Genomic DNA, 25,893 nt, shown 5'->3' on the forward strand with positions numbered 1-25,893 from the left:
TTAGCTCATGGTGCATGTATAGCTATAGAACTGCCAGGCATCCGGCCGCAGAATCAACTTTGTCCGGATGGCTATCGTCGAGAACGAAACACAACTGGACGAAGTGGCTTCTACTTGAGTGGTGAAACATTCAGCGAACTTCACAATACCTTAATCCCTACCTTAGAACTCATCTTTATGTACACGCACGGCTTCGCTCCGCAGAGGGCCTTTGTGAGATACCTAATGCATTGAAAGGCTATCAGCCTGACCCCAGTCATACCCGAGGTTGTGAAACGTTGGTTTCTCCGCTTATTGTACCATTGTTTGCAGTGTAATTATCTTTTCATTTGTAACCTCCCAACCAGACAGATCGCAGCCAAATGTTTGCCTTCATTGTATATTGTGTGGGGTCCCACTTATAATATATTTGGCCAACACGATTACCCATTGGTTCCGCTGAACGACGGTCATACTAATTTGCGACACCACAAGAATATGTATGCGCACTTTTGCGGATATTTTAAGCCCCCTCATCCCGCGCGCACAAAAAGGAAAAAAAACAAAAAACTGCAGACCCTTTCCTTCGCGTTGTCTGTGCTTGGGGTTAAAGGCAAGTTACATCGCGCTTTTGTCTGAATACCGGAGTAACTGGTATTTATTCGCACAATTCATTCACCCTTTACAGAATTTAGGAGAGATAGAAGCTCCAGCTGTCTTTAGAAAGGCCCATTCTTCTCCCACGGCGACATTCTAGACTTCTCCGTAAGAAAAAGCTGCCGACAACAGTCTTTACATGTTTGCTTTAGGGTCACAGCGCTGCCCACATGAAACACTTCATAAGATTTTCCGCATTTTCGGGGCCAGCAGAATTTTTGTACAGCTGCTTTCTTGCGATAATGGAAGTGTGCCTTTTATTTAGAGAAAATTACTTGCCAAGTGCTTCGTAAACACCGGCTTATTTCCTTAGCTGATGTGCATGCGGCAAAAAAAGTGCGAATTGTCTAATTGTCATATAGAATGGTTGTTTAAATCATGTAAGCACCAGATAATTCATTTGCCGGAAAGTTTGCGCACCGAAACGTCCGTACGCCGAAATGTCCGTGCACCGGAATGTCCGTGCACCGAAACGTCCGTGCACCGAAATGTCCGTGCACCGAAATTTCCGTTCACCGAAACGTCCGTGCACCGAAACGTCCGTACACAAATGTCCGTACACAAATTTCCGTACACCGAAACGTCCTGCACCGCAATGTCCTAGACCCACAGTTCAAAGCGCAGTCCAAAGCCTGCGTGACCACGAGGAGCGAAGGCGTTGGCGCTATAGTGCCTATAGTTCATACCACAAGCGGCATGCAGCACTGTGGAGGCTACATTGGTGTCAATAGAGCCTAACTCACCGTAAAAGAGGTTTTCGGCGCCTATTCTCGCTTTCCTTCTAGAGCCCCGTTTACATTGACCCGACGAGGGCGCGTTGAGTTGAAATAAGCAGGTTTTTTGGACCCGACGCACTCATGGACTCGATGGACTCGACGCGGTGAGTCGAAAAGCCGTCGGGGCGAGTCCGGTCGACTCGCAGGCAGGCAAGGGGTGGTTTGACGCGCTCGTCGGGCTGAGTCGGCGGGCCGTGGGGGGCTGGATACCGTATTTTCATGATTATAACGCGCCACCGATTGTACCGCGCGGGTAGGTTCGCGCAGGAAAATCCGAAAACATAATTAGACGTCGGCTTTACCGCGGAGATGTAAAATACATGACACTACTTCCCTAGATGGAGGAGATTTTATTTTGCAAGTGCAACTGTGGCAGCCAAAAATAAATTGTTTCGTAAACTTGCTTATCAAGCTCCTGCAGGGAATAAAACTATAGTGGGAAACATTGAAGCTGTTTGCGATTTCAAGTGTCTTGACCTTCATACGTGTGACCTACGTGTGACGGGCTAATTGCAATGGTAGAAAAATGTGGAACAGCTGTCCAAGGTATGTCATTCAGGAATGAGTGCGCCGAAATTCACTCACGTGATACTGACGGATCGTTTTATTGGATTGAGTTGGAGTTAGGGAGGACCTCGTGATTATGGCAATGTTGCTGGTCGATTTGGAACCTGTTTCAGTTTTGAGCACGATTGTAAAGTGCACACAAATTTTAAGGCTAGCTTTTAGCAAAAGAAGGTGCACGCTAGAATCGTAAATACACGGTAGCTCCTTCTCCGGCAATCCCCCTGCCCCCTCGCCTCGACTCTTCGAATGGAGCTCATACATACGCGTGAGGGGTCAAGGTCGACTCGCCAGTCGACTCGACCCTCCCTCGTCGGGTCCATGTATCCGGGGCTTAGGTGAGTTAGGCTCCCTCAGTCGGGGCTCTATTGACAACAATGTAGCCTTCACAGTTCTGCATGAAGCTTGTGGTATGATCTATAGAATATATTCTAGGCACTACTTGGCGCCGCTCCTACGGGAAAACCTTTTGTCCGAGCACATTCACATAGCTTCCCGATTACCGATTTCACGGTCCGCACTGGAGAAGTCGCCTCCTTTGTCATTCTGCCGTGTACAGTCTTTTATTCGGAAAGTTGCACGTTGGGGATTGGCGCAGGGTAGACAATCTCTCTTCAGTGGCGCGTCTTCGCTCTTGAATAAGACGTCGTCCGCGGCACGGGCCAAATCGATCGCTGGCGACGAAAACACGCCAATTAGCGTCGACGTCCCAGCATAGGTATGTCGGGTCAGCAACCTGATCATAACGTGTGCCAAAATCGCGACACACTGGCGTTTCCGTCCAATGCCGCCGCGGCCGTGGACGGAACGCGCGTCCTTGAGCTCGGCAACGCAACTTAGCCACTCAGCCACCGCAGCGGATTGTGCTTAATCTGTGGCATCGCATACGTATATTCATTCTATAAATGATGTTTCGTGGTTACTTTTCACTCACACACAAATTTCTATTACCAAGATGGTGGGACCTGCGACATTTTGTCGAGTGCTCGCTCGCCTTGGACGTTGAGATTTTGGCTATTTCGTTTAGTCTCTCGAAATTTTCTTGCGGATTTTCATACGTCGGCTTGACACGGTCTCCCCATATTATACATCTGGTGTATTTGAAAAGAGTACCAGCTGGCTTAACGAAATGCAGAAAAGCCGGTATGTCATCGTCCTCCTGTTCAGGCTTTTTGCAGATCTATTTTTCTCGCTATACGGCGTGAAGGCAATGAATAAATGAATGCGGTGTGTAATACGTTTTGAATCCTTCTGTAATTATGTACCTGTATTGCTACGGAATTCCTCAAAAGTTAATTACCAGTAATCTGGTTATTTTATTTTGTTGCCTGTGTAGGCTTGTGGTTGTGCCTCAACGACAAGTCACTGGTAACAGTACTGCGATTAATGAGCATGCGTTACCTTTCTTGAATTGCCCGATTGGCGCTGTTCTTTTCAGTTTTTTCACATGGCGAAGCCAGCTCGGGTACCGAGGGATTAGTCTAGTGGAGGTCGGGGTGACTGTTTCGTTTGGGCGCACATTACGATTTATTTTCCAATGTGTGAGTGGCATTCAGACGGATAAGGGGGGCGGGCGCTCCTTTCTTTGAGAATGGGCTTGCGTTGAGACAGGCCGTTGTGTCGCAGCCGATGGCACCTTCACATAGATAGTGGTTGTTTAACCATGGCAGGTGTGGTTCCCACAGAGCGGCGATGTAGAGCCCCCAGTTTCCGGTGCGCTGTTCCCCTTCCGCTTGACTCCTGCGCAGTTCGCTTCACCACTCAGCAGGGCAGCTCCGCGGAGAAGTTCATCGTGCAAGCGGTTTCTGGTAGTGCCGATAAAGCTTGTCACCTCCGGTTTCGGCCTTGCTAAGTGAACAGCGATTTTTCAAAAACCGGTCGTCCCCTGAAGGCAAAGAATACAAAACAATTGCGTCAGGTGGGTTCCGGCATTTTCTTATAAACATATTGGTGTGCAATGCATTAAAAACGTTTCACGAACATAAATTCCAATTTCCGAAAAACCGCACCTTTGGAGCGCTGGTTAGACGCAAATTTCCGTTTGTAAACAGCACCTTGAGTATATTTTGGTTACACTTTTAGTTCCCACCCGCGCATTTGTTTCGCGGTAGCTTCGCTGCAAAGGGCGGCCTGTCAGGTTCAAGAGCAGTACTGAACTTTACTAGCAGGTGCTGCCGCAGAGCTGCAATTTAAAGATAGTGGGATTGTTTACTTTTTTCTTCTATCGCTTCTATTTCGCGTGTCAACGCGAAAGGTGACCGCGACAATGGACCTTTTTCCAGTAGCGTAGCCCTCTTGCGGCGGCCGCCCAAACCACGCTTGGGGGATTACACGCCCCCCTTTTTTTCCGCCTGCCTGCGCAGTTCAGGAAGCCGTCCCAGGCGCCGCGCGTGGTTTTGGTGGCAGAGAAATTTCTCCATGGCAGCCGTAGCGCCTACCTGTCGGCCGCTTTCAGGGCTCAGAAAACGGAGCAGCACTTTTCAGCTTGCTCGGCCTTCGCAACTGGCTAATCTAATATGGCGTTGTTTTGTTTATATTTTGCCCCCCAATAATGGCGGATCGGTCTGTGGGAACGAGAGTAGCGCATGCGCAGAGCGCTACTGGAATAAGGTCCATTGACCCTGCGGCCACAAGCGCTCTCGTTTTGTTCTTTTATGAAAAATTTGAAGAGAAGTGTCAATTTTTCAATTGGTTAGCACTGCAACGGCCCCTGGTCAATTCGAGCATAGGGCGGACGCTCCGCGCTCATAATGAAATGCGGGGCGTACGTTGCAGGCAGTGAAGCAACCTTGCGGGGACAGCGCAGACCACATGCGCGAGTGACAAACTTCCTACTTTTTTTCTCACTTCAAACGAATTTTTCTGTTTCCTGTTGTGGCTGTTCTCCTTTTTTTTACTATTTGTATTTTTACTTTTTAATGACTTACTGGTCGTACCCAAAGCGGTACCAAAATTGGCTTAATGGGGCTGCATTTGTGTCGCCGAGCGTGCGATTTTAATTTAACCACTGACAACGCCTCCGTTTGGTGCGCTTAGGTTGCGCAATTTTCATGAACGTAAAGGCGCAACCACATGCGACGTTTTGGTCGCGTATGGAGACCGTCCGCGGCGACGCGCGTTCAGCGCGCGGCACCAAATACGCAGCAGCGCGCTCGGAGCGCCGGTGTGTGCGCATCCCAGATTTTCGGTCCGTTTTCGGCGTCTGCGCCGGATGTTGCTATCCTCAATTTCCGGTCCCCCTCCGCACGCAACATGGCGGCTCTTTATTTGGCGGCTCTTTAGCACTTTATTTAATAGAACATCAATTTAACGTGTTTTGTTTGTTGAAGTTTTGATTATTCTTCAGTTTATTAGGAATGACTTAAACAGAACCATGCTGCCTTTACCAAAGTAAGTCTGGCGACTTGGATCGGAGAAGCGCTCTTCGCGCGTCTCTTGTGGTTGCTCGCCCTCTCCAACGCCCGTTCCGCGTCGGCGCCAGGCGCCGCAGACGGCCGCAAGACGCGGCCAAAACGTTGCATGTGGTTTCGCCTTAAAGCCCCCAGGGAACCGCGAAAACGTTGTGCTAGCGCCGTGAGCTCACCTGTAGTTCTCGAAGCCATTGTATAAGCGCAGGTTTGCGCGACCGCAGCACGAATGAAGCAGGGATGGAGCAGCTGCGCCATTTGCGCCATTGAGCGCCAAACTTTTTGTTTACCTGCGCCATCTTGCGCCGAATCGCCACTGTAGCGCAAATTCAGCTCATCAGCCCCATCCTCCGCGACGTACGACCGCCATTGTGCCCCGTGCCCAGGAACTTGGCGGAAACATCGTGTTTTCGGTCTCATCAAGCGGCTATGCAAGTTACCTTTGGCCTAGCCGTGAGGCCGCCGGCACTACACGCGCCTTCTCCGCTGTACTTCGCCTTCTCTTTAGGTTTATTTGTCTCGTTAGCATGGTTTTGGTTGCCGGTGCCGGCAGCTGCACCATAACGGGAGCCATATAGTGGCAGCTGCGCCATTGCAGAAATGGAGAAAGTCCAAAATCGTGCGTCACGATTCATTCTTTGTAATTATCACCGCACATCAGGCGTTACGGCCATGAAATTAAGCCTTTCTCTACCACTGCTCGACCATCGGAGGAAATTATTTCGGTTGTGTCTTTTTCATAAAATATATCACAAAAATCCCATTCTAAAAGAACCCGCCGCGGTGGCTCAGTGGCTAAGGCGTTGCGCTGCTGAGCACAAGGTCGCGGGTTCGATTCCCTGCCGCGGCGGCCGCTTTTCTGATGGAGGCGAAAAGCAAAAACGCCCGTGTGTACGAGATTTCGGCGCACGTTAAAGATCCCCAGGTGGTCAAAATTAATCCGGAGCCCTCCACTACGGCGCGCCTCATCGCCTGCGTTGCGTCGGCGCGTTAAACCACACAATCAATCAATCAACCATTCTAAAAGAACAGCTACTATCTTCTCCATCTTACACTTCGGCACGCATTGATCATCTGTACAAAGTTGACGTCCCATCCTGCCATACAAAGCATTTTCATGATTCGTTTATCCCCAGCACTTGCGTTAGTTGGAACCGCCTTCCTTCGTTTGTTGCTGCGATAACAGGTGAGACTGCGTTCCGATCTGCTATAAGCAACCTGTTGTGGTGATTTCTTATCTTTACGTTGCTCGTTTCAGCTTGTGTTTGTGATGCTGCTTTTGCTTTTTGTTACACAAGATGTAACCCGCTCAACAGAATCGACAGCTGGGCTAGTTGGTATCCCTCCATCCTAAACAGCGCTTAACAAAACAACGACGAGGAAGAAGGGCTGTTTAGGATGGATGTAACCCGCTCCCCTCTGTAACGCCCTTTGGGGCCTGAAGGTAAAAACTGAAAAATCACTGAATGTGACTAAAAAGTATCGACATGATAGCGAGCTCCATCGCTAAAGCACGGCGCGGTCTGCTCGAATTGGCCCAATGGGATGAAAAAATCAGCAAACAGTAAATGCACGACGTAGATACCTTTCCCATAAAAACCCTGGTACATTAATTGCATTATCAACGGTTTTTACACGAAAAAAAATCAAACCACCATGCCGGAACGCACGTCGATCAACGAACGCCCGAGCAGCTCCCCTGCCGTGGTTTGAACCGTGGCGACACCGACCGGAGTGGGCGGAAACTATAATGGCAAACTGTTCGCATGGCGACGCAGTGAAACATCCCCCTCGCGAGGGGCACGATCAAATGCAGAGCATTTCCGGGGGCGCACGACGTTAAGTAGTTTGCGTTACGTTAATGTTGTTGCACTTGTGGCAACTGCTGACGAGAGAGCGCTCGTCAGCAGTAATTTGAATGAGTCAAGGATATAAGGCGCGTTCGTAGCCTCCCATTCTGTGTCGGCTTTGTGGCGCAGTGGGTAGAGCACCATGTACATTGCGTTCCGCCCGCAGGGTCAAGGGATGGAAACCAGGCGCCGGATAGTATTTTTTTTTATATAGTGTAGGGGGAGGGGTGCGGACTACGACTACGGAGCCTACGGACGTCAACGCGGGTGACATCGTGAGTTACTGAAATGCTCTGCATTTAAAATACTTTTGTGGCTCATCGCAAACCGATAGCGAACGGATGGAATACTATTCGCATGGAATGTTTTAGTTTATTGAAGGTGAACTTGAATTCAGTTGACCTTTTTTTTTAATATCCTAGTTTAGCGGCCCGCAACTTTGCAACTTTCCATTGGTGCATATACTGAACGAAGGGGGTCTTGAAGCGTTGCCCTTTCTTGTTAATTCGGTTTGCTTTGTTGTGAGGTAATTACTCATTTTTGCCTGTGAACTTTGGGGTTAGCTTCGCTTATGCGGAGGACGGTCCAGCATTAACTATGCCTTCTAACACGCTCTCGTTACGTAGTCTACGGTGTACGTTCGTGGACTCTCGCAGCCCCGTGACGATCGAAGACAAAGCTATGTTCTTCGCACGCACTGAAACCGCTGTTCGATGGGGGAAAAAAATGCAAGAAAACTCTTTGTTTTACGGAGGACCGCTGTGAGTCCGCTTAAACACTGCCGTTTCCTGGACACGAAGCGAGGCCTATTATTTGATCCCCTTCGACCCTAGGCCTGTTTCACTTTTGAACGGTGATAATGCGCCGCGCTCGCTCCAGGGGAATATTGCAAGATCTGCGTTCCTAGTTCGGAGTAGGTTCTTGTGCATGTTAGGACGCCTGATATAGATAGATATATAAAACGTAATTGGCAGGTGGCTGGCACAGCGACATGTTAAGGAGGTTAGGGAGGCACTATGAAGCTGTCAAGCGGTGTTGTATCTCCTCCAAGCGGCATTTCGAATGCTTATTTCGTCAGAAAGCCGCGAAGATTATTGCGCCTCGTCAGAAATAATAATAATAAAAAAACGAGGCATACAGTTTTCGTTTTTACAGCTCTGCGAGGTAAACTCATCAGTCCCGGTTTTTAGAAAGTGATACTGCTGAAATTGCTGAAGCTGCTGTGCCCGCTTCAGGCCAGGTGATGGACGCTATTGAATATCATGTGCTTTGCTGGGGCTCACGAAGAAATTGAGGACGCGTAGAACGCTCTGACGTACTACGAAAGTCCGCCCGCCCAATGCTAAAGCGCACCCAGGCGATTTTTTTTTTTTTTTTCAGGTCCCCTAGCGTTTTGTTAACGATTTTTTTTTTAGCGCATTACTTATCGATCGGCGAGCGCCGCCGCTTGCCGCAGCCACAATGTCAGGTCATAGCTGCTGAGATGTGCCTCCCGGTGGACATACAATTAGTGGAATTAACTGCTTGTAAAATGGCACTCTCGATTTTTCAGAGTTTCCAATTTAACGAAATAAATCGCGGTTCCCGGTGACTTCGTTAGATCGGGTTTTAACTGTATACTACCGTGGTTGCAATCGCAATGATTTTTTTATTTACTCCGAAGCAGCAAAACCTTGTAAACGGACGACAACGCAGTGCATTGCCGGTGATTAGCTTGTTTGCTTACAGGCACAACCGCCCACGTGTAGCTTAACCCTAGCACGTTTCCTCTCCTAGGCGTACCCGAAAGTGAGATCGTCTCGTCCGTTAATCGCGCATCCGGGCGCGTTGTTTTCCGGTCTTCATGTTTCCTTCTGCAATGTAGCGAATGCAAAAGAAGCAGCGTGTGCCTCTCCGCGTGGAGATGGGGATGCATATTTCCGGAGCAACAGTGGCCATTGATTGCCTCAGTCGCTGACGTTACGAAACAAGGTGTCGCCAGGGCTTATCATCCGCTCTGGTTGGCGCTTCTGAACTCTGACGGTCCACCGGCAACGTGGATAACCTCTGCAGCCTCCTCCTCCTCCTGGTGGAACGGACAGTGGTCTGGGAGAGGAGCGGATGCAAGGCGATTCCGTGGGCGCCGCAAGAGCAGCGGCGAGAGGTCGGGTCGTTTGCGGCGGCCTGTACGCCGTTGCGTCACACTGGCTGCGTGCGCGTCGTATAACGCCAGCCGGTCGAGGCCTCTGGCAGAGCGCAGGAGCGTGGTCTATATTTGGCCCGCCGTGTACACCGCCCAGGCTGCAGCACCTCGAGCGGCTCTCGCCCGACTGTGCACCGCGTCTCGTGTGTGCCCGCTGTCTTTCGAATTCCCACCGCCGTGTATATTTTTTATCGAAATGCAGCCGTGTGGCTTCTTGTGCTAGACGAGGCTGGTTCGCATGCCTCGACGGGGGTGCGGCTGTCACCCGTCCGCTTCTGTGTATGGTGTGTACTTGCCCTTTTCGTGTTGCAGTGCTGTCCTCTGTGTCGTCCCGTTAAAAAGGCAAATGCAAGAGGGAGGAAGGGTGTCGCGCGTTTGAATCCACTTGAAAAGCAAAAGAGCTGCGTTGGTTGCTTCCGTTTGTACGAATCATTCGCGTCGTGGACACTTCAGTTGTGTTAGCGAGTACTTCGCTATCCCACCTTTCGAGAAGAAAGGCCCAGGGCCTTGAGTAGTTGTCTCTTTAACCGTCAAATGTAACACTTCAGACGACTCGCCCAGCGCCGACCGACGCAATGAGAGGAACTATGCGTCGTCCGGCGGTGCCCGGTGCGCGCAGGAACATCTGGCGCGTCTAGTTTCGAATGAGCGTTGCGCTGCTGAGCACGAGGTCGCGGGTTCGATTCCCGGCCGCGGCGGCCGCTTTTCTGATGGAGGCGAAAAGCAAAAACGCCCGTGTGTACGAGATTTCGGTGCACGATAAAGATCCCCAGGTGGTCAAAATTAATCCGGAGCCCTCCACTACGGCGCGCCTCATCGCCTGCGTTGCGTCGGTGCGTTAAACCCCAGAATCAATCAAATCTAGTTTCGAATGAGGCGTTTCGAGGTTATCCTTTCCGGGTCCTCTCGGCGTGGCTGGCTCTCGCGGCGTGTGTCGAGCGGAGCGCGTTTTGCTGACGCGGTACTGCAGAGATCGCGGCGCAGCGCGACGGGAGAGCACGGGAGGAGGTGAGGAGTAATTCAGTGACGCGCGCTGGGTTTGCTCTCGACGGCAACCGCGGGGCCCCGGCCGTGTCCATCGGTGGTGCACTTAGAGGAGGACTCTACCCTCCGAAGTTTATGTATGCGTTGCTAGAGTTCGTATTGATGAAGCCATGATTGAGCAAACTGTTACTCGGCACAACTTACTCGGACGGCAACGGAAGTTGCCCCTGCGCCTCATAACCGCAGCCGGCTGTTTTTTCGCGGCCCGCTAGGAGTGCGTTACTGCGAGTGTTTTGAACGTGGCATGAGTCGTTTCCGTTATTTTTCGGACTTGATCTGCAACTACTGCAGTGACAACTAAACTAATGTCAGAAAAAGTAGACTGTCACGCGTTAATCGCAATCTCCTCTCTAAACGGGCACGAAGTAACTGCTTTGATGTGTAGAGTATGTATATGGCGCTGTTCGAAACTGTAAACTCCTCATTCTTACGAAGGGGCTTCTGAAGGCTCAGTGGAGATCGATTCAAAGGCGGAGGATAAAATTACCAGGACCATGCAGTCTCGCGCAAGCGAATGCGCACACCGCGAAAGCGCCCGAATGTCCCTCTCGATCGTTCCTTTCTGTTGCCCTTCCGCCTTCGTGTATTATCTACGCCTTCCCTCGAAGAAAACATTTCTCTCTGCGGCTCGACGCTTTACTTTTACAGCGAAGCTGTCTTTGGCCAGGTTGCAACAGATCTGGTCTCTGCGTACAATTTTAGGCCCTCCATATTTTGTTATGACAGCTAAAACTCACCCCTGAGGACTCTCTTCCTAGCAAATTCATCCGTTTTTTAGAGGTAAAGCCGACTTTAGGGAAAGTGTGGTTTTCTTCGTTTGTAAGCTGACTTTCCCACATTATGGGTTGCGCAGTGAAGCATGATCACCTAGGAGGGGCTTTGGTTGCAGCCCCACTTTGCACTCCTCTCCCCCTTGACATTGCGCAATGGTGTGCGTTCTTCGGCCAACTATAGTTGTGCGGCGCACTAAACACGCCATCGTCTCTACCCACGAATCGTGTGTGACCATTGTCCGTGACATAGCTCGGCAGGCTCACTCACGAGCCAAGCACCTCACGAGTCAGGTCCGTGATGAAAAAACGGCGCAAGAAACACAGGGACAAAATGGGAGACGACGCGCAGCGTTTAACTCGCAGTTAGAAAGAAAACACGTATGTATACACAAAAACCGTACTGTCGCCTGAACAGATAACACGGGGAGTGCATGTGCGCGATGACAGTTGACATCCTTAAACAAGTGTGGCACGTGATGAAGTTCCGCATCCAAGAAGGGACACAATCTGCTAGCGGATAAGAAATTCAAATTCCTTGTCAAGTAATGACACTGAAGGAGCACTAACGCGCTTGCCCTCGTTCCATCTAACATGGAAAGCCTCTATTCTCTGACGAGCTGTTTTTTTTATGTTTGGTTGATCACATGCATTCCCCGTGTTATCTGTTCACCCGATAGTGCGGCTTTGTGTATAAATACGTTTTCTTTTTAATAAACCTCCAGTTGCGAGTTCAGCGCTGTGCGTCGTCTCCTCTTGCTTTGTCACTGTTTCTTGCGCTGTTTTTTTCATCGTGAATCTGAATCTGTACCAACGAGCACAACTTGTCATCTTACTTCACCCACGAGTGCACTCCCAAACTCGCCACTCACGGGTGAGTAGTGAGTGAGCCTCGAAATTGTTTTCCACTGGCGGGTGCGTGTGCGAGTGAGTGTGAGCCCCGCTCACCACTCACGAGTGCACTCGCGCTATTTGCGGGGCTCCCCATGGTGAGCGCCGCTATTGCGCTTGTAATCGCTGTGTGCTATTCGTCGCAGGAGCCGGTCGCTGTGATGCGCGATTGCTTTTAGCTCTGGAAATATGTCGTCACTGCAGTCCTGCTATGGGGTACCGTGGAATTAACTCTCCGAAGGCGTGTTGATTTAGGAATATGATATGGATTAACTTCTGACGCCGTAATGCACTGATACTGTTCTGTTTCATGACTCATGGAGGGTCAGCTGGCACACCAGCGTACGAGGGATGACGACGAGTGGTGACGGCGAGCGGTGGGTGTGAGTGCATGAGTAAGAGTGGTGAATGTGAGCGTGAGTGGTGATGGCGAATTGTGAGCGTGAGCGAGTGGTGACGGCGAGCGTGAGCGTGAACGCAAGTGAATGCGAGTAATCAATGCGAATCTTGAGCGTGAGTGTGAGTGCGAGAGGAGAAAAATTTATTTGTGTGAGGGACTGGCGTCCAGTTTTGCCGAGGTATTGTCCGTGACGTTGCGATCGCGCCACTGTCCTTATAATTAAAAGTAGCGAATCCCACCAGAGCGCCAGCTTCCACATCGACACTGCCGTGCCCAAATGCTCCATTGCCAAGGCGTTTCTTGAAAGGTTCGGTTTGAACCTGGGCCGTGTGGGGCCTCGGCGGCTTCAAAAACGTCATCCCTGCCCTCTCGTGGCAGTCGGGAACAGCGACCTCACGGGCATGTCTCACGGGCAGACGCTGGTTTCGAGGGTGCCTTGTTACAATTGCAGATTACACCCCCTGCTCGTCTTAGATTTGCCTTGTCGGGCTGCCTCGTTGGGCTATTTTTAGCTGAACGCGTACTTGTGACACTCCCGCGACTCGATAAACATTAAAGGCGACCAACTCAAGCAGCGTTATCTAGGTGTAATAACTTGCAGGGTCTGTGGCGCGCCCCCTCGCAGCCCCTAATAACTGATTTGGAGGCGCGCTTATCAGGCGAAGTTGCTATCAGAGGCAGGGGTAAGTCGGCGACCCAGCGAGGCCTCGCCGTACTCCCGTCTCTCTATGCCTGTGGCCGCTGCCCCTGGAGCCCATACCTAAAGCTCTTGTCGGTCGCGTCGAACTATTTCGCGAACCTTCGGTCGCATAGCAACAACAGGCCAATATCCTAATTGCAAGGCAAAGCGTAATCCCATAAGGGAAAGATAGGAACTCGCAAAAAATAAGAAACCCAGCATGGAGTCGGTCAGGGCTAGGACGGAGGAGTAATAACTCTTCAGAACAAAATTGCGCTTCTAAACGAGCAGAACGAGGTCAGTGTAGACAGGCTAAATGACAGCCTAAAATCGGCACTCAGTGGATCAGCAGCAGCTGTGGGAGAAGCAACATGTACGTAGTGAACAAAGTGCTAAGCTAAGAAAACGAATGAACTAATTGCCAGACGCAAGAACATGAAAGTGTCAATTACATTGGGTCGGGTTTAATTAGCCGAGCTGCCAAAACTGATTAACAGAAATAAAACAAATGTTCGTGCATATAACATTGCAGTGATAGAGGAAGCGCTGCAAATAGGGGTAGCTCTAAAGTAACTAGGAGAAATCTAGCCATCGGCAAAGATAGGATGTACGAACTCGGAGACGAGCAGGATAATGTTACGCACAACTTGGACGAGAACGAGTCTACACCAGGCTGTATGCCAGCGACGTTAGACCAGGGGAAACTACTGAGAATACAAGCTCAACTTGCGATGTCCCACTAGTGACGAAAGAGGAAGTTGGAAAGCCTCTCAAAGGCATCAAAATGGGAAAAGCTGCAATTGGTGACGGCATAACCGTGGATCTTTTGAAGGAGGGAGGGAATATTGTACTGGAAAACCTTGATGCACTTTTTTCAGCGTGCTTGAAGACTCAAAAAGTGCCCATGGCCTGGAAAAATGCCAACATTATTCAGATTCATACGAAGGGAGACCCCAAGGACCTCAACAATTACGGACCCATCTGTTTACCGAAGTTAGCCGCATAGGGGGCAGCCTGGATTACCAACAACAGCGAGAGCAGGCTGGGTTTAGGAAAGGGTACCGAACCATAAATCACATCTATGTCGTCAACCAAGGGATAGAAAAATCCGCGGAGTACATTAAACCCGTTTACATGGCGTTAATAGATTACGAGAAAGCGTTTGATTTCGTACTCGCCACAGCCGTGCTAGAAGCACTAAAAGACCAGGGAATAGAGGAAACCTACACATGACTTCTAGAAGACATATATAAGGGATGCACGGGCTCGACAACCCTCCTCCAAGCGATCAACTCCCGACCCGAAAGGGACTGCCTTTGGGACCGCAAAAAACTTCGAATGAAGGGAGACTTCGAATGAAGCGATTTTGTTATAACGTTATACATAGGGCGAGTGAGAAGCAGCGGGGAGGTCAGTGAATATAAATGTAGAAATTTCTAGGTGACCACTGTGGCGTGGAATCGGTGCCAATACTGTCTGCCTGCCCTCTTATATGTGCACACTGCCAAGGTTACGCAAGCTCTCTCGAAGGGGTTGGGTGAGGAAGAGGCGTGGCGAACCGATAACAGTGCCGTGCACATTGAAGCCACGAGTTAAATGGAGGACGCAGACGTCGTGGCTGCCGTCTGTTCAAACGCGGTAATTGGGACAAGCCGGAGTCACGCCTGCGAAGGCAGACAATATTTTCTTCTTGATGATGCCCTAACCTCGGTTTTTTGTCTATCTACATACCTTTCTTTCTTCTTCTTTTTTTTTTTTTTCCCTTCCGCTTTAAAACGTTCTCTCGCTTCGCACTTTCCGTCTGCTCTCCCTTGCGCGCACGCGCGGACCTTCTCTTGTCTCAGGAATGCGGCCCGCGAAGGCTCGTGCGTGAGTAAGCGCGAGCACGTGCCACCCTTTGCTTCCGGTGCACCGACCGCTAGTCTCCTTTCGTTTCCTCTCTTCTTCTGCTGCCGGGCCTCCGGAAGCGCGCGGAAGAGCAGCGGCGTCGCCAGGCAATGCGTCTAGATAAAGACGGCCGGAGAAAGGGAAGGGGAGGAGGCCGTCTCTGCGTCTCTGCGCGGAAGACGCTGGCGACGCGACGGAGGACTCGCACGCGGGCGCGTAATTTATGGGTGGAAGCGGCGCTTCCCTGTCTGTTGCGCCGCTTTGTGTCACTTGACTTTCCTTCTTCCTCTCTTCTGCGTACCCTTTATCCTCCTCCTCCTCCCCCTCCTGCTCGCTGCGTCTTGTTTTCGCTAGCCGGGCTGCTCGGAACTGGTTCTCCGCTCGGACGAGAGAAGTGGGTGATGCCCGCCGCTCCCCAGCCTACCTCCGCACTCCCTTCTTTTTTGTTTTTTTCGCTCGCATCTTCCTCCATTATCTGCTCTTGGGCCTCTCCGCTCCATCCTTCTCCGTAGCTCTCTTTCTGTGTTCGCTGGGCCGCCCGTGCGCTGTAGCTCCAGCTCTCCACTCTCAACCCCGTTTTTCTACTCCGGGGTCGTACCTTTCTGCTGCTCCCCTTTTATTCTTTAAGCGCGCTTCTATTGCGATGTCTCGTGACATGAACGCGGAGGGCGTGTGTGCGAGCGCCTGCCTGGAACAACGAACATTTTTTGAAGGTTTCCGAGAAAAATAAAAATAGGCGCTTAAAATAAATAGGCAGCCCAGCGCCGACAGGGAACATGGCAGGTAGAAAATGGTGACTGTTCTTCTTTGTGTTTGTTTTTAGTCCTTGCTCGGCGCCTTGGAACTTGGTTGCTAGTTGCTCAATGTTAAAGGCGTTGTCGCAACGCTTTTCTGTCCGCATATGCGCGCAGTTTTGGGCCCCGTGCCTTGAGTGGGTTGAAAGAAAGCTTTCCACGGTGTGCGTTAGGGTGAGATCTTTACGCGTGTAAATAACGCAGTCTGCATTAGCAGTGGGAGTAAATCAACTTGCTGGCTTTGAATACCCATTGGAAATAATAAAATGGGCGCTAAGGACATGAAGACGAAGTAGACACACATACATACAGGCGCCAGTATGTGTGTCTACTTCGTCTTCGTCTGCTTGGCGCCCCTTTTATTCTTTACAATAAGCATGAACCAACTAGCTCGCTTTGTTAAGTCATATTTTGAATACCTTCCGCTGGAAACTGCTGTGCTTCAATGCCGTTTCCGAGATAGAGGGAACGTCCAAGGGACCTGAGTTCCATCCGGTCGTTTCCTGAAGCTCAAGTTCTCTACGAAGTCGAGATTTAGCCATACCAGAATTGGGCCGGACAGGACATTCAACTCTTTTAGCCGTGTCGCCCGAACTTCCCCGTTTTCGCGTGGTTCTTGGTTAAGACATCATTTCGAAACATGTGGGCCCTTATTTCCCGCCCTGTTCACCTACCCTCGCTCACCTTCCGCTTCTCGCCCAGTGATTCTCGCCTATCCGGCGCTACTCGGAGCAGCTTTCCGGTGCCATTTCTCGGTCGGCCCGTTAATTTCTTCGCGAGATGGCTGAACCCGGCTACGAGTTTATTTCGGGAAGTCCCCAAGGAGTCGATAGAGCCGGAGTGGGCTGGCGCTAGCTCAACTTTTTTCTGCTTTTTCTGCTCAAACGCCGCGAGAGGCAGTGACGTTGATGGAGGATGAATCGTCGCGCGCTGGTGCCGAGGCAAGATGTGGAAACACCTTCCAGCTGCGAGAAGGCCTACGTGTTGCCTCGTCGCTTCGCGCTTTTTGACATTTCTCATTGTTTGGTCAGCTGATTGGTAATTTTCGTTGTGTTGAATGACTTCCCTTTTTTTTTTTTTTGTCGTAGCTATTAAATGCAGTGTTGATCACTGTTCGTGGTGTACCGTGAGACCCTTTTATTTTTTTGCTTTTTCCAAGAGGGGCTCGCTGCGCCGGCGGCGGAGGAGGGAAAAGGCGCGGCGCAAGTACTTAACCCCGTCAGCGCCGCCACGAGTGTATACACGTTTCGGAGAGCGTGCCGCTGCGTCGCTCTCGAGGTTCTTTCCTCCTCCTGGTCTGGGGCCCAGGCTGCTGGGAAACGCACGAGTCGAAACGATTTCAACCGAAACTGACCTTGTTTTGCTTGGCGCGCTGTTCGTTTGGAATCGATCACGCTCTGTATCTCCTTCGTAGCGTTAGTCTTCCCCTGTTCGTTTTGTTTATTTTTTTTACGCACTTTATTATTTGTGGCCGTCACACTAAGCGTGTGTATGTACGTCGAAATTTTCGTTTAGTTTCATGCTTTCCCTGATTGCACCAAAACGACGATTATCCTACTCAGCTGCCGGCAGTATGGGGGATGCTGTAGACTTCTGTTCGTGTTTAGGGAGAGTGGTAGGGCGGGGGTAGGAGTGTAGGTGTTTGGTTCGCACTTAATTGTGCACTCTCAACGTACGTTGATTTTGGTTGGTTCATTGCTGGCTTGCAATGGAGCCTGATGTCGCCTTAGTAAGATACTGTGGTTTGTACCGAGGATTTTTAAGTTTTACTAGGGGGAGCGGCAAATAAGTGGGAAGGCGGGATCACGCCGTATGTAGCTCTTCAACGCGTGCCATAATTAGAGTTTTCGGCATCTGCGCCATGTTTTCTCTCTCTCTCTCTCTCTCTCTCTATATATATATATATATATATATATATATATATATATATATATATATATATATATATAAAAGCTCTGGCACTCATAGCCATGGTGGAGTGTGTACGTTAAGATGGCGATTTGCTTCGAGCATGTGCAAAATCGCGGCGCCGCACTGCTAAATAAGGGCGTAACCCTGTCAGTTTTAAACGTCGACGTGCCCAGGAACGGGTTTGTATGTATAAATGCCGTCTAAGCTAAAGGGCGGTGGATGGAAGAGACGTTACATTCTACTTCGTCTTGTAACTTCTTGTAAAATGTAACCGCTCTTCCATTCCGGCGTCTGTTGGGGCGTTATTTGTTCATGCCACGTTGCCGCAATGCGAGAAGGTATAGCGGAGTAGAAAGAACAAAGGCTCCATTTGGTTCACATGGAGGGATGTGCGTAGAGTTGTGCTTATGTTTGTTCTTCTCTTTCTTCACTGACCATTGCGTGGCCCGCACCTTGTCTCGGTCCGCAGGTGACGATGGTTGACCGCGACGCGGCAGAACGCGCGGTCAAGGAAGCCAACCCGATCATCGACGGCCGCAAGGCCAACGTCAACCTCGCCTACCTCGGAGCCAAGCCTAGGGCCAACGCGCACAACGGTACGTATGTGTTCCCCCTTCTTTCTGCGCATGCGCGGTTACCGGGGGTCGAGGGACCTGAATCGCAGCGCAGGCCAACGTTTGTTCTGACCGCATGCATTGCTTGTTTGGACAGTCTTGTGGGCGGGCCGTAGATGATATTCAGATTATACAGCTGCCAATGTACTTTGCTTTAAGTGCCCCCATGCCACGAAAAACCGTCGGTGTTGTAGTTGTCCTACACAGAAAATGGCTGCCGCCGTAAACAGGAAATCAAAAGCACATTTGAGTTCGGAGGGACTTAACCCGGATCCGTAGAGTAGGATGTGAGTGCGTTAACACCGCGCCAACTCCGCACTTTGGCAGCGGAGGAACATGCCGCGTGACACGGGAACGTGACGGCACGTGAGCAGAACTGGCGCCTCCCAGCCGCGCACAACTCTCGATTCTGGGGAAGCTGCGGCGTGTGTCACCAATGTGCTTGCTGAAATGAAGCACGCGCTGAAAGACGAAGAAACGAAAGCGTGCTACGAAACGCAAACACGGTGGAGCCTGTCGAAAGGATTCGTGCAAACGGAGAGAGGCGCGAATACAATGTGGCAGTTGAGAAGTCTCGAGTAAGTGTTGCCAGGCCTTCGTCTTCGAAGTACGTACGCGGTCTGAAGTGCCCCGTGGAATTTCATTTTGTACGTGAATGTTTTGCCACATGTCAAACTTTTTTCACTTGTCCTGTCGCGTTGCAATGCAGATCGCGACCGCAGTTTGCTGGCCGCGATGCAATATGGCGTCTCCATCCGCGGACTTTTTAAACGGGAGGTTCCCGTTGGAACCCATTCCTATTTCATCCTTCCCGCTTGTTCCCCCCCCCCCCCCCCCCCGTTTCAACCAGGCGCAAAGCGACCTTCCCTTTTCGCTCTTCCCCATTTCGCCTGTTCCCATTTGAACCTTCTCGTTTGTTCCCTGCCGCTTCAACCCGGTACAAAACGACCTTCCCGTTTCGCATTTTCCCATTTAGCCCCTTCCCTGAATAACGAACCCAGTTTCGACTCTGGTGACTCGGACCGAGGCGTGCGATTTTTTAAATTAAGGTTGCGTCCGACTATATTTTAACCTCGTGTTTTGAGTTACGTTCGACATAACCGAAAGTCAAAAATTACTTGCGTCCGCCGTAACCTGAAAATTTAAATTGAAGTTACGTCAAACGTATTTAACCGTAAAAAACGCAAAAAACGTTATTATGCAGACGCCAGAGTATGCAGACACCCTATTAACCTGCAAGCTTTTTGCAATGGTCCGTTTTACGATACGCGGCGCCAATTAAGAAACAACACGCAGGTTGCTGCGTTACGTCCGTCCCGGTACAGCGTATGTGAATTACAGCTGAAACCTCACCCTTTCGCCTGCTTCTGCGTAGGTCGAGCGGTCGCAGCGGTGATATTGCCAGTCCCTGCGGTTGCATATACGAATGCACATGCACTTATATGCAACACACATACACAAAAAAGAAAATTGACAAAATATAACCTTTCCGCGGTCGCACTGCCAGTTTGTAGCGTCCGTAGCTCTTGCCGACAATGAAGTTGGGTATTTTAATAAAGGTAACTATTAATTTATTAGGGGTAGTACAGGGCTACTGTTTTATTTCTACGCAGGAAAAAGATTCGCGAAATATAATTACTATAACTAACTACAAAAAAAAACGTATTTTATGAAAGCGCTAACTATTACGGGCCAAGCTAGTGTACGATCCATTTAATGTGTGGCTGACGATCACTTTATATGCAAATGTCTGTAAAAGAATGGCCATTGAAGTTTAAAGCTGAAATTTTTGCTTGGAGTAAACGGTTCGCACACATTTTTCATCCAGGCGTTAAGAACACGTACCCCAAGCTGTATTCTCTTGCGTGTACTTTTTACGGATAATACATAGGCGGGCACGCAGTACGTGGAAAAGCAAAACCAAACATTTAGGCAGTTATCCGTCTATAATAGAGAGTTTTAGCATATCGTTACAGTGTTTGCGTCACCGTTTACCGTGTTACCGGGAGCCGGAGTTTCCGTTTACCGCTGAAAGCGGTAAGACACGCTTTAGCACACCATTTGCTGTTTGCGTATTCTGGCCGCGGCGGCGCAAGTAGCGACATCTGATGAATTAGTCTCAAAGCAAATCACGCATAATTTTGTTACTCGTCTATTTGCTATCGTTTAAAGTAGCTGGAATATTTCACTTTTTGGGTGAAGCGTTCACAATAACTTTAGTTGTTTTGGGAATACTGTAGCCGTAACCTGTAGAGCTTTAAAAAGAAAACGTGTCGGTGGCGCCATCTGCCTAGTAGAGTTAGAGTCAATGTAAAATATAATTTGCCCCCGCACTATAAATTAGGCAAGAAATGAGTAAAATATGTCGTAGTGATAAATCAATAACCTACACTACCCTGCCCAGCACAATTTTCGAGGCATGAAAGCGCACAGCGAGTTCAGAAACTTATCTGAACTATGTGGTCTCTATACCTCACAATATGCATAACCCTAGCATTGCACAAGGCAGGCATTCATGCACACTGCAAGGAACCACCGTGGGTTCGGGCTAGTTGAGCACGCTCACTATACTGAAACGCCGTCGCGCCAACTTAACACCGCCTCTGTTGGGCAGGTGGAGAAGGGGGCGACAAAGGAATATGCCCAGGGTACGGAGGGAAGACGTTTATTTTATACTAACGTTCTAGTCACATATTTTACAGACCCAATTACATAATTTACAGTACAGGTACGTACTTCCCGTTAGGTGAAAGGGGCGACGGGGCGCCACGCGCAAGTGTGCGCGTCGTCGGCGCAAAGCCAGTGGGCTCTTCGGCCAGGGCAAATTCCGGGGTGCGCGCACGTTGTGCGCGCGCGCATCGCCGTGCTGGCCAGATCGGCTCGCAGCAGCGAGGGAGACGGGGCCCATTCGCTCACAGGCGCGTACCGCACGGCGTGATCGTCGAGTGTTAGGTACGGCCTTACTATATGCAAGCGTAGGGGCAACAGGAGCAGCCTTAGGCACGGGCCGCAACCGGAAGGGCTGGTGGGCTTTCGCCGGCGCAACAGAGTTGCAGCCGGCTGGTAAAGAAAGCGTCACATACCTTCGGCCAACGCGTCCTGGAAGCGTCTCCCCGAACGGACCCCCGCGCAGGGCGCGCGTTCGCGTCCCGGCGAGAGCGGGGTTCCGGAATCGTTCAAACGGGCCAATGAGGTGAGGTTAGCTCCCCCACCAGGGCGGAGCGCCCGCTGCGTGACAGTGTTTTATCGCCGCAACGGTCTCTGCAGGCTTCACCTCAGGCAGGAGTTTGAGAACGACGGCTCGGCTGTGCACAGTGGCGCCGAGACGAGCCGGCATTTCGGGGAGAGAGGGGAAAAGCGCCGCGCAACGCCACAAACCCAGTGATCGCGCAATGGATTGGGCGTCAGGATCCCCACAACTATTTGAGGCGGGCGTTTTGGGAGCGGGTTGAAACGGGAAGGGTGTTTTGGGAACGGGTTGAAACAGAAAGCGGTCAAACGGGAAGGGCGTTTTGGGAACTGGCGCACACGGGACGGGCCAAACGGGAAGGGCATTTCGGGAATGGGTTCAAGCGGGGCGGATTCAAACTGGAATGGGTTGTTTCGGGCTACGCCCATTTAAACGGGTTGCAGCTGAGCCTAGCGCACGCTGTAAAAATACTGATAACCAGGAGCGTGCCTTCTTCCTGCCCTCATTGTTCTTAGCTCGTTTTGCTGAAAAATAATAATAAAAAAAAAACACTGGCGTTAGCCGTGCAGACTCTCTCGTCATTTTGATGCCTTCATTTTATTTTAATGCTCTTTGGAGCCTTGTCCCTTTTTTTACATGCGCCGCCACCGCTCAGTGGGCATTATTGTAGAATACAAAGAAATGACATCTCTAGTGGGGCCTAGTTCGCACAGCTGTTACAGGGAAGACAGGTGAGGGGGGTGGGTTCACAAATTAGCACGTGAAAAGAAAAGAGAACGATGGAACGCGTGATTAAGCAACACAGAAATTGGCGTTTTTCCCACTTCCACCCACTTCGCTTTCCTTTTTACAACTAATTTAGGCACGGTTAGGGCACGTCTTTTTTTTTTTTTAATTACTGCCAGAGCTGTAAATTGAAAGTTTCATTTTTGTGGAATGTTTGAAACAACGCGCGCGAGAGAGAGAGAGAGAGAGAGAGAGAGAGAGAGAGAGAGAGCAAAGTCTTGCTTAGGTACCACGCGTGTCAAGCTAGAGCACCGGACCCGGGGGTCGCCTAAAAGGGCGGTGGTGTTGGCCGCTGAGCCAACGCCTCCTGTGGATAACTTATCGTACAGCACACTCCTCCGTCACACGGCCACTAACCTTCTAATTGTGTCGCAATCAACATCCCTCACGTTAAAAAAGCGCCTCTGTGGTGTAGTGGCTACACTGATTCACATTTCAACTAGCCCGGCTTTCCGCGGCTACGCGGTGAGTCACATTTTGCGGCGCTTATCTTGTTGCAACCGCCGTCGCCGCTGTCTTATCCAGATGCCCGCCCAGTGTGATAATTCGGAGCGCTTCCGTTGAATGCGGTGCCCACGTTATCTCGAGCGTTGTGCGAGTGCGAAGCGTGTGGAGGCCGGTCATGCTCGCCGTCGACGAGTTCGAGAGGATCCCGGAGGTCACTGAGGCTTGAGCGAGTCGTTACAGCATACTTCCGAACTTCAACAACGAGAGGCGAGGCGAAGAAAGACACGCTGCGCCCTCACTCCTTGTCGGTTGCGCTGTTTAGGCCGTCACAAATCCGTCCGTCGTACCCAAAACCCCCGGAAGCCCCAAGATTAAAAAAAAAAAAATGGGCGAAGCTTGCACTAAGTCGCGCAAGGCTTGAACCATAGCGAAGCTGGATGATTTCTTTCTATGTAAGCACTGAAGGACACGCCACCACGCATTGCATTAGGTTTGAAATTAATGTTCCGTCGTCGCTTTTTCACTGTGGTGGTAGTAGTCGCTTTTTTCACTGTGGCAGTAGTAGTCATCATCATATCCATCAAAATCGTTGTCTTCCTCATGCATGACTGGAGGGCCCGGATCGTTTTGTCCGCAGGCTTTGAAACTTCTCCAACGCGTGAGCACGCGGTGGAACAGGCGGCAACCGGCTTCGCAAACTGGGCGCCTGTAGCGCCTAGTTTCTTTGTCTTTTCTTTTGCAAGCGCCGCGCGCATGCCTGGACGACGCCGGACACTCCTCGTAAAGGGCGTGCTCATAAGTGCGGTAAACGGCTGAAGTAACTGTGACCAAGTGTTTTGATGACGTCGCACACCGCACGCATTACGGCCAGCAAAACACCTTTGCTGTTAAAAACGTAGTTAGCTACTTCCCGGGCATCGAACCCGGGACCTTTGTTCCATGAAACTGGCAGCCGAACCACTGGGACAATAAAATTCGCGGAGGGTACAAGTTAGCGGCGGTGAGGAACAATAACACTGTAAAGGCCGACCTCCATGCAGCGAAATGTCGGCGAAAAGGCGGCGAACGTCGCCCGGCGGCGGCCGCTCTGCCGCCGGCGTCGAAAATACGGCTGTTCGCCGGCGATCTACGCGAGCTAGATGTCGAACGCGCGGCGGCGAACGCGACCGGAAGCGGCAAACTGCATTTTGAGGCCGCAGCCAATCACAGCCTCGTACTTCGTTGTACTTCCTGTCCTGTCTTCTGTCGGCGGCGTTCGCCGTGTCACGTTGCATGGAGGTTGGGTGGACGAAAACTGAGCGGCGCGTCAAACCACGGCGTCCGCCGCGCCAAGTTCGCCGAGAAACTTCGCTGCATGGAGGTCGGCCTTAACTCATGTGCAGCCAATCGGAAATAAAAAGAAACGCTTCCCCTGGCCTAAATCGAATCTGGGTCCCTCGCGTTATGAGATCAGCGTCTATACGATTCAGTTATCATCTCATTCCTGGCGCACAGCGTTTCCTTTGGGTTCCCAGCGCGGGCGTTGGCTTTGGGCTTAGCCGCGAGTGCTATAGCGCGTGCTGACGCGGTCCACTTTGGGAGAGATGTGAAAGCCTGCGGACGAAACGATCCGAACCTGCCAGTCATGGAGAACTTTCAGCGACATGTTCAGAAATAAATGTGAGGTGATGACATATGGAACAGAAACTTGACACCTTACAGGGGTGAGACAGCTGCGCATATTGCGCAGTTTTGATACAAATTCCTTTTCCTGCGCCAGACTGCTCCAAAAGCTTAAAAATAGGTTTTAGCGCTCCCGTCAGTTTCAGTGCGGAAAAATGCTTAGTGATGGCATAATTTTCCAGCACCCCCAAGGTGATGCTGTTTATAAAGGTAATTGATTGATCATTCAATAAAAAAAACTCGCATAAAATTGACCCCGAGATAGTTTTTTCGAACGTAGCAATGTCCGGTTGGCAGTGTTATATTCTGGAGTTTTTTTAAGTTTTCTAATCGAAAACTATTGAAAAGTCTTGTAAAAAAAGGCTTATGTGTACTGATGCGCAAGGTACTTGTGCAGGTTGATGAAAAAACGGCAATTTTCGGAGCGCCGTATCTCCGGAACGACATCACTTGGCGCCGCCATCTTGGTGTGGTGAAGATTGGAAAACATGGCCGCCGGGCGAGCAGTTGTTCGTGGTTCAGGCAGAGGGCCCTTCGCCGCTTTATACCGTGGTTTTGGTTATGTGGGTGGCTGGGTTTACGTTTAGTCGTTTGATCTGTTGCGGGAATTTGCGCGACTCGAAATACGGGAGTTCATCAAAAACAAAGGGGTGCCCGCGAATTCGCCGTGCTCCGGCCTTAAGTGTGAGGCGCTGTGCGTGCTTGAAGTGAAATTTCGGACTCATTGCGGGGTTATAAAACGCTGAGCTATAGCTGCCTTTGACAGCGAGCTTGCGAGCGGCGGGAATGGGATGATTGACGCTGCAGAAGTAACGGTGCAGGCTACATCGCCGCGAAACGTTCAAGCAATGTCCGAAAGCGGGACGGGCTATTATTGCACTCCAGTAATAATGGTTCATCCATCTGAAGTGAAACTTAATGCCAAGAGAGAGGCGGCTAAACATACCAACGTTACTCAAATTACGATCGTAGTGAACGTGCACTGTGGGGATTGAAATGGGAGGGCTGGTGGGGTACGACGACTGTCACCTCGCTTTGCGCAACTTTTGCCGTGGCTCTACACTTGTGCGTAAAGCCCCGTCTGGGAATACAAAAATAATAATTTCGGCATTTACATGACAATAAAAATGCCTTACAATTGCTTGGTTTTTCAATTCGATATTCTCAACGGCACTCCACGCTATCTATACATTGAGCCTAAGCATTTAAAAATGGTTTCTAAAAAGGTAGTGCAGTTCGTACCTTGTGATACTGTGGTAGAAAAAACTTTATTGAGAGGCTGTTTCAGTGTTATGCACGTCTAAAACCGATTAAAAAGTGCACTTTTCCCCCATGAGTTGCCAAAAATTTGATTTTTTAGGCTCCTAAGGTGACATAATAAATGTCATTGTTCTGCTCCAAAT

At 50.4% G+C, this 25,893-nt stretch overlaps 1 protein-coding gene across 3 annotated transcripts in view; it reads left to right on the plus strand.

Moving 5' to 3' along the window:
• The window catches only part of LOC144174712 (RNA-binding protein 38-like), a 93,047-nt gene that overhangs the window by 43,200 nt on the left and 23,954 nt on the right, over window positions 1–25,893 (plus strand). For all 3 annotated transcript variants that reach the window (XM_077703535.1, XM_077703536.1, XM_077703537.1), the window contains exon 2: window positions 18,261–18,387. In XM_077703535.1, coding sequence (XP_077559661.1) covers window positions 18,261–18,387 — 127 coding nt within the window. The remainder of the gene's footprint in view (window positions 1–18,260; window positions 18,388–25,893) is intronic.

Source organism: Haemaphysalis longicornis, unplaced genomic scaffold (genome assembly GCF_048455015.1).
Source record: "Haemaphysalis longicornis isolate Haplotype H1 unplaced genomic scaffold, Haemaphysalis longicornis Haplotype H1 scaffold_3, whole genome shotgun sequence".
Lineage (NCBI taxonomy): Eukaryota > Metazoa > Arthropoda > Arachnida > Ixodida > Ixodidae > Haemaphysalis > Haemaphysalis longicornis.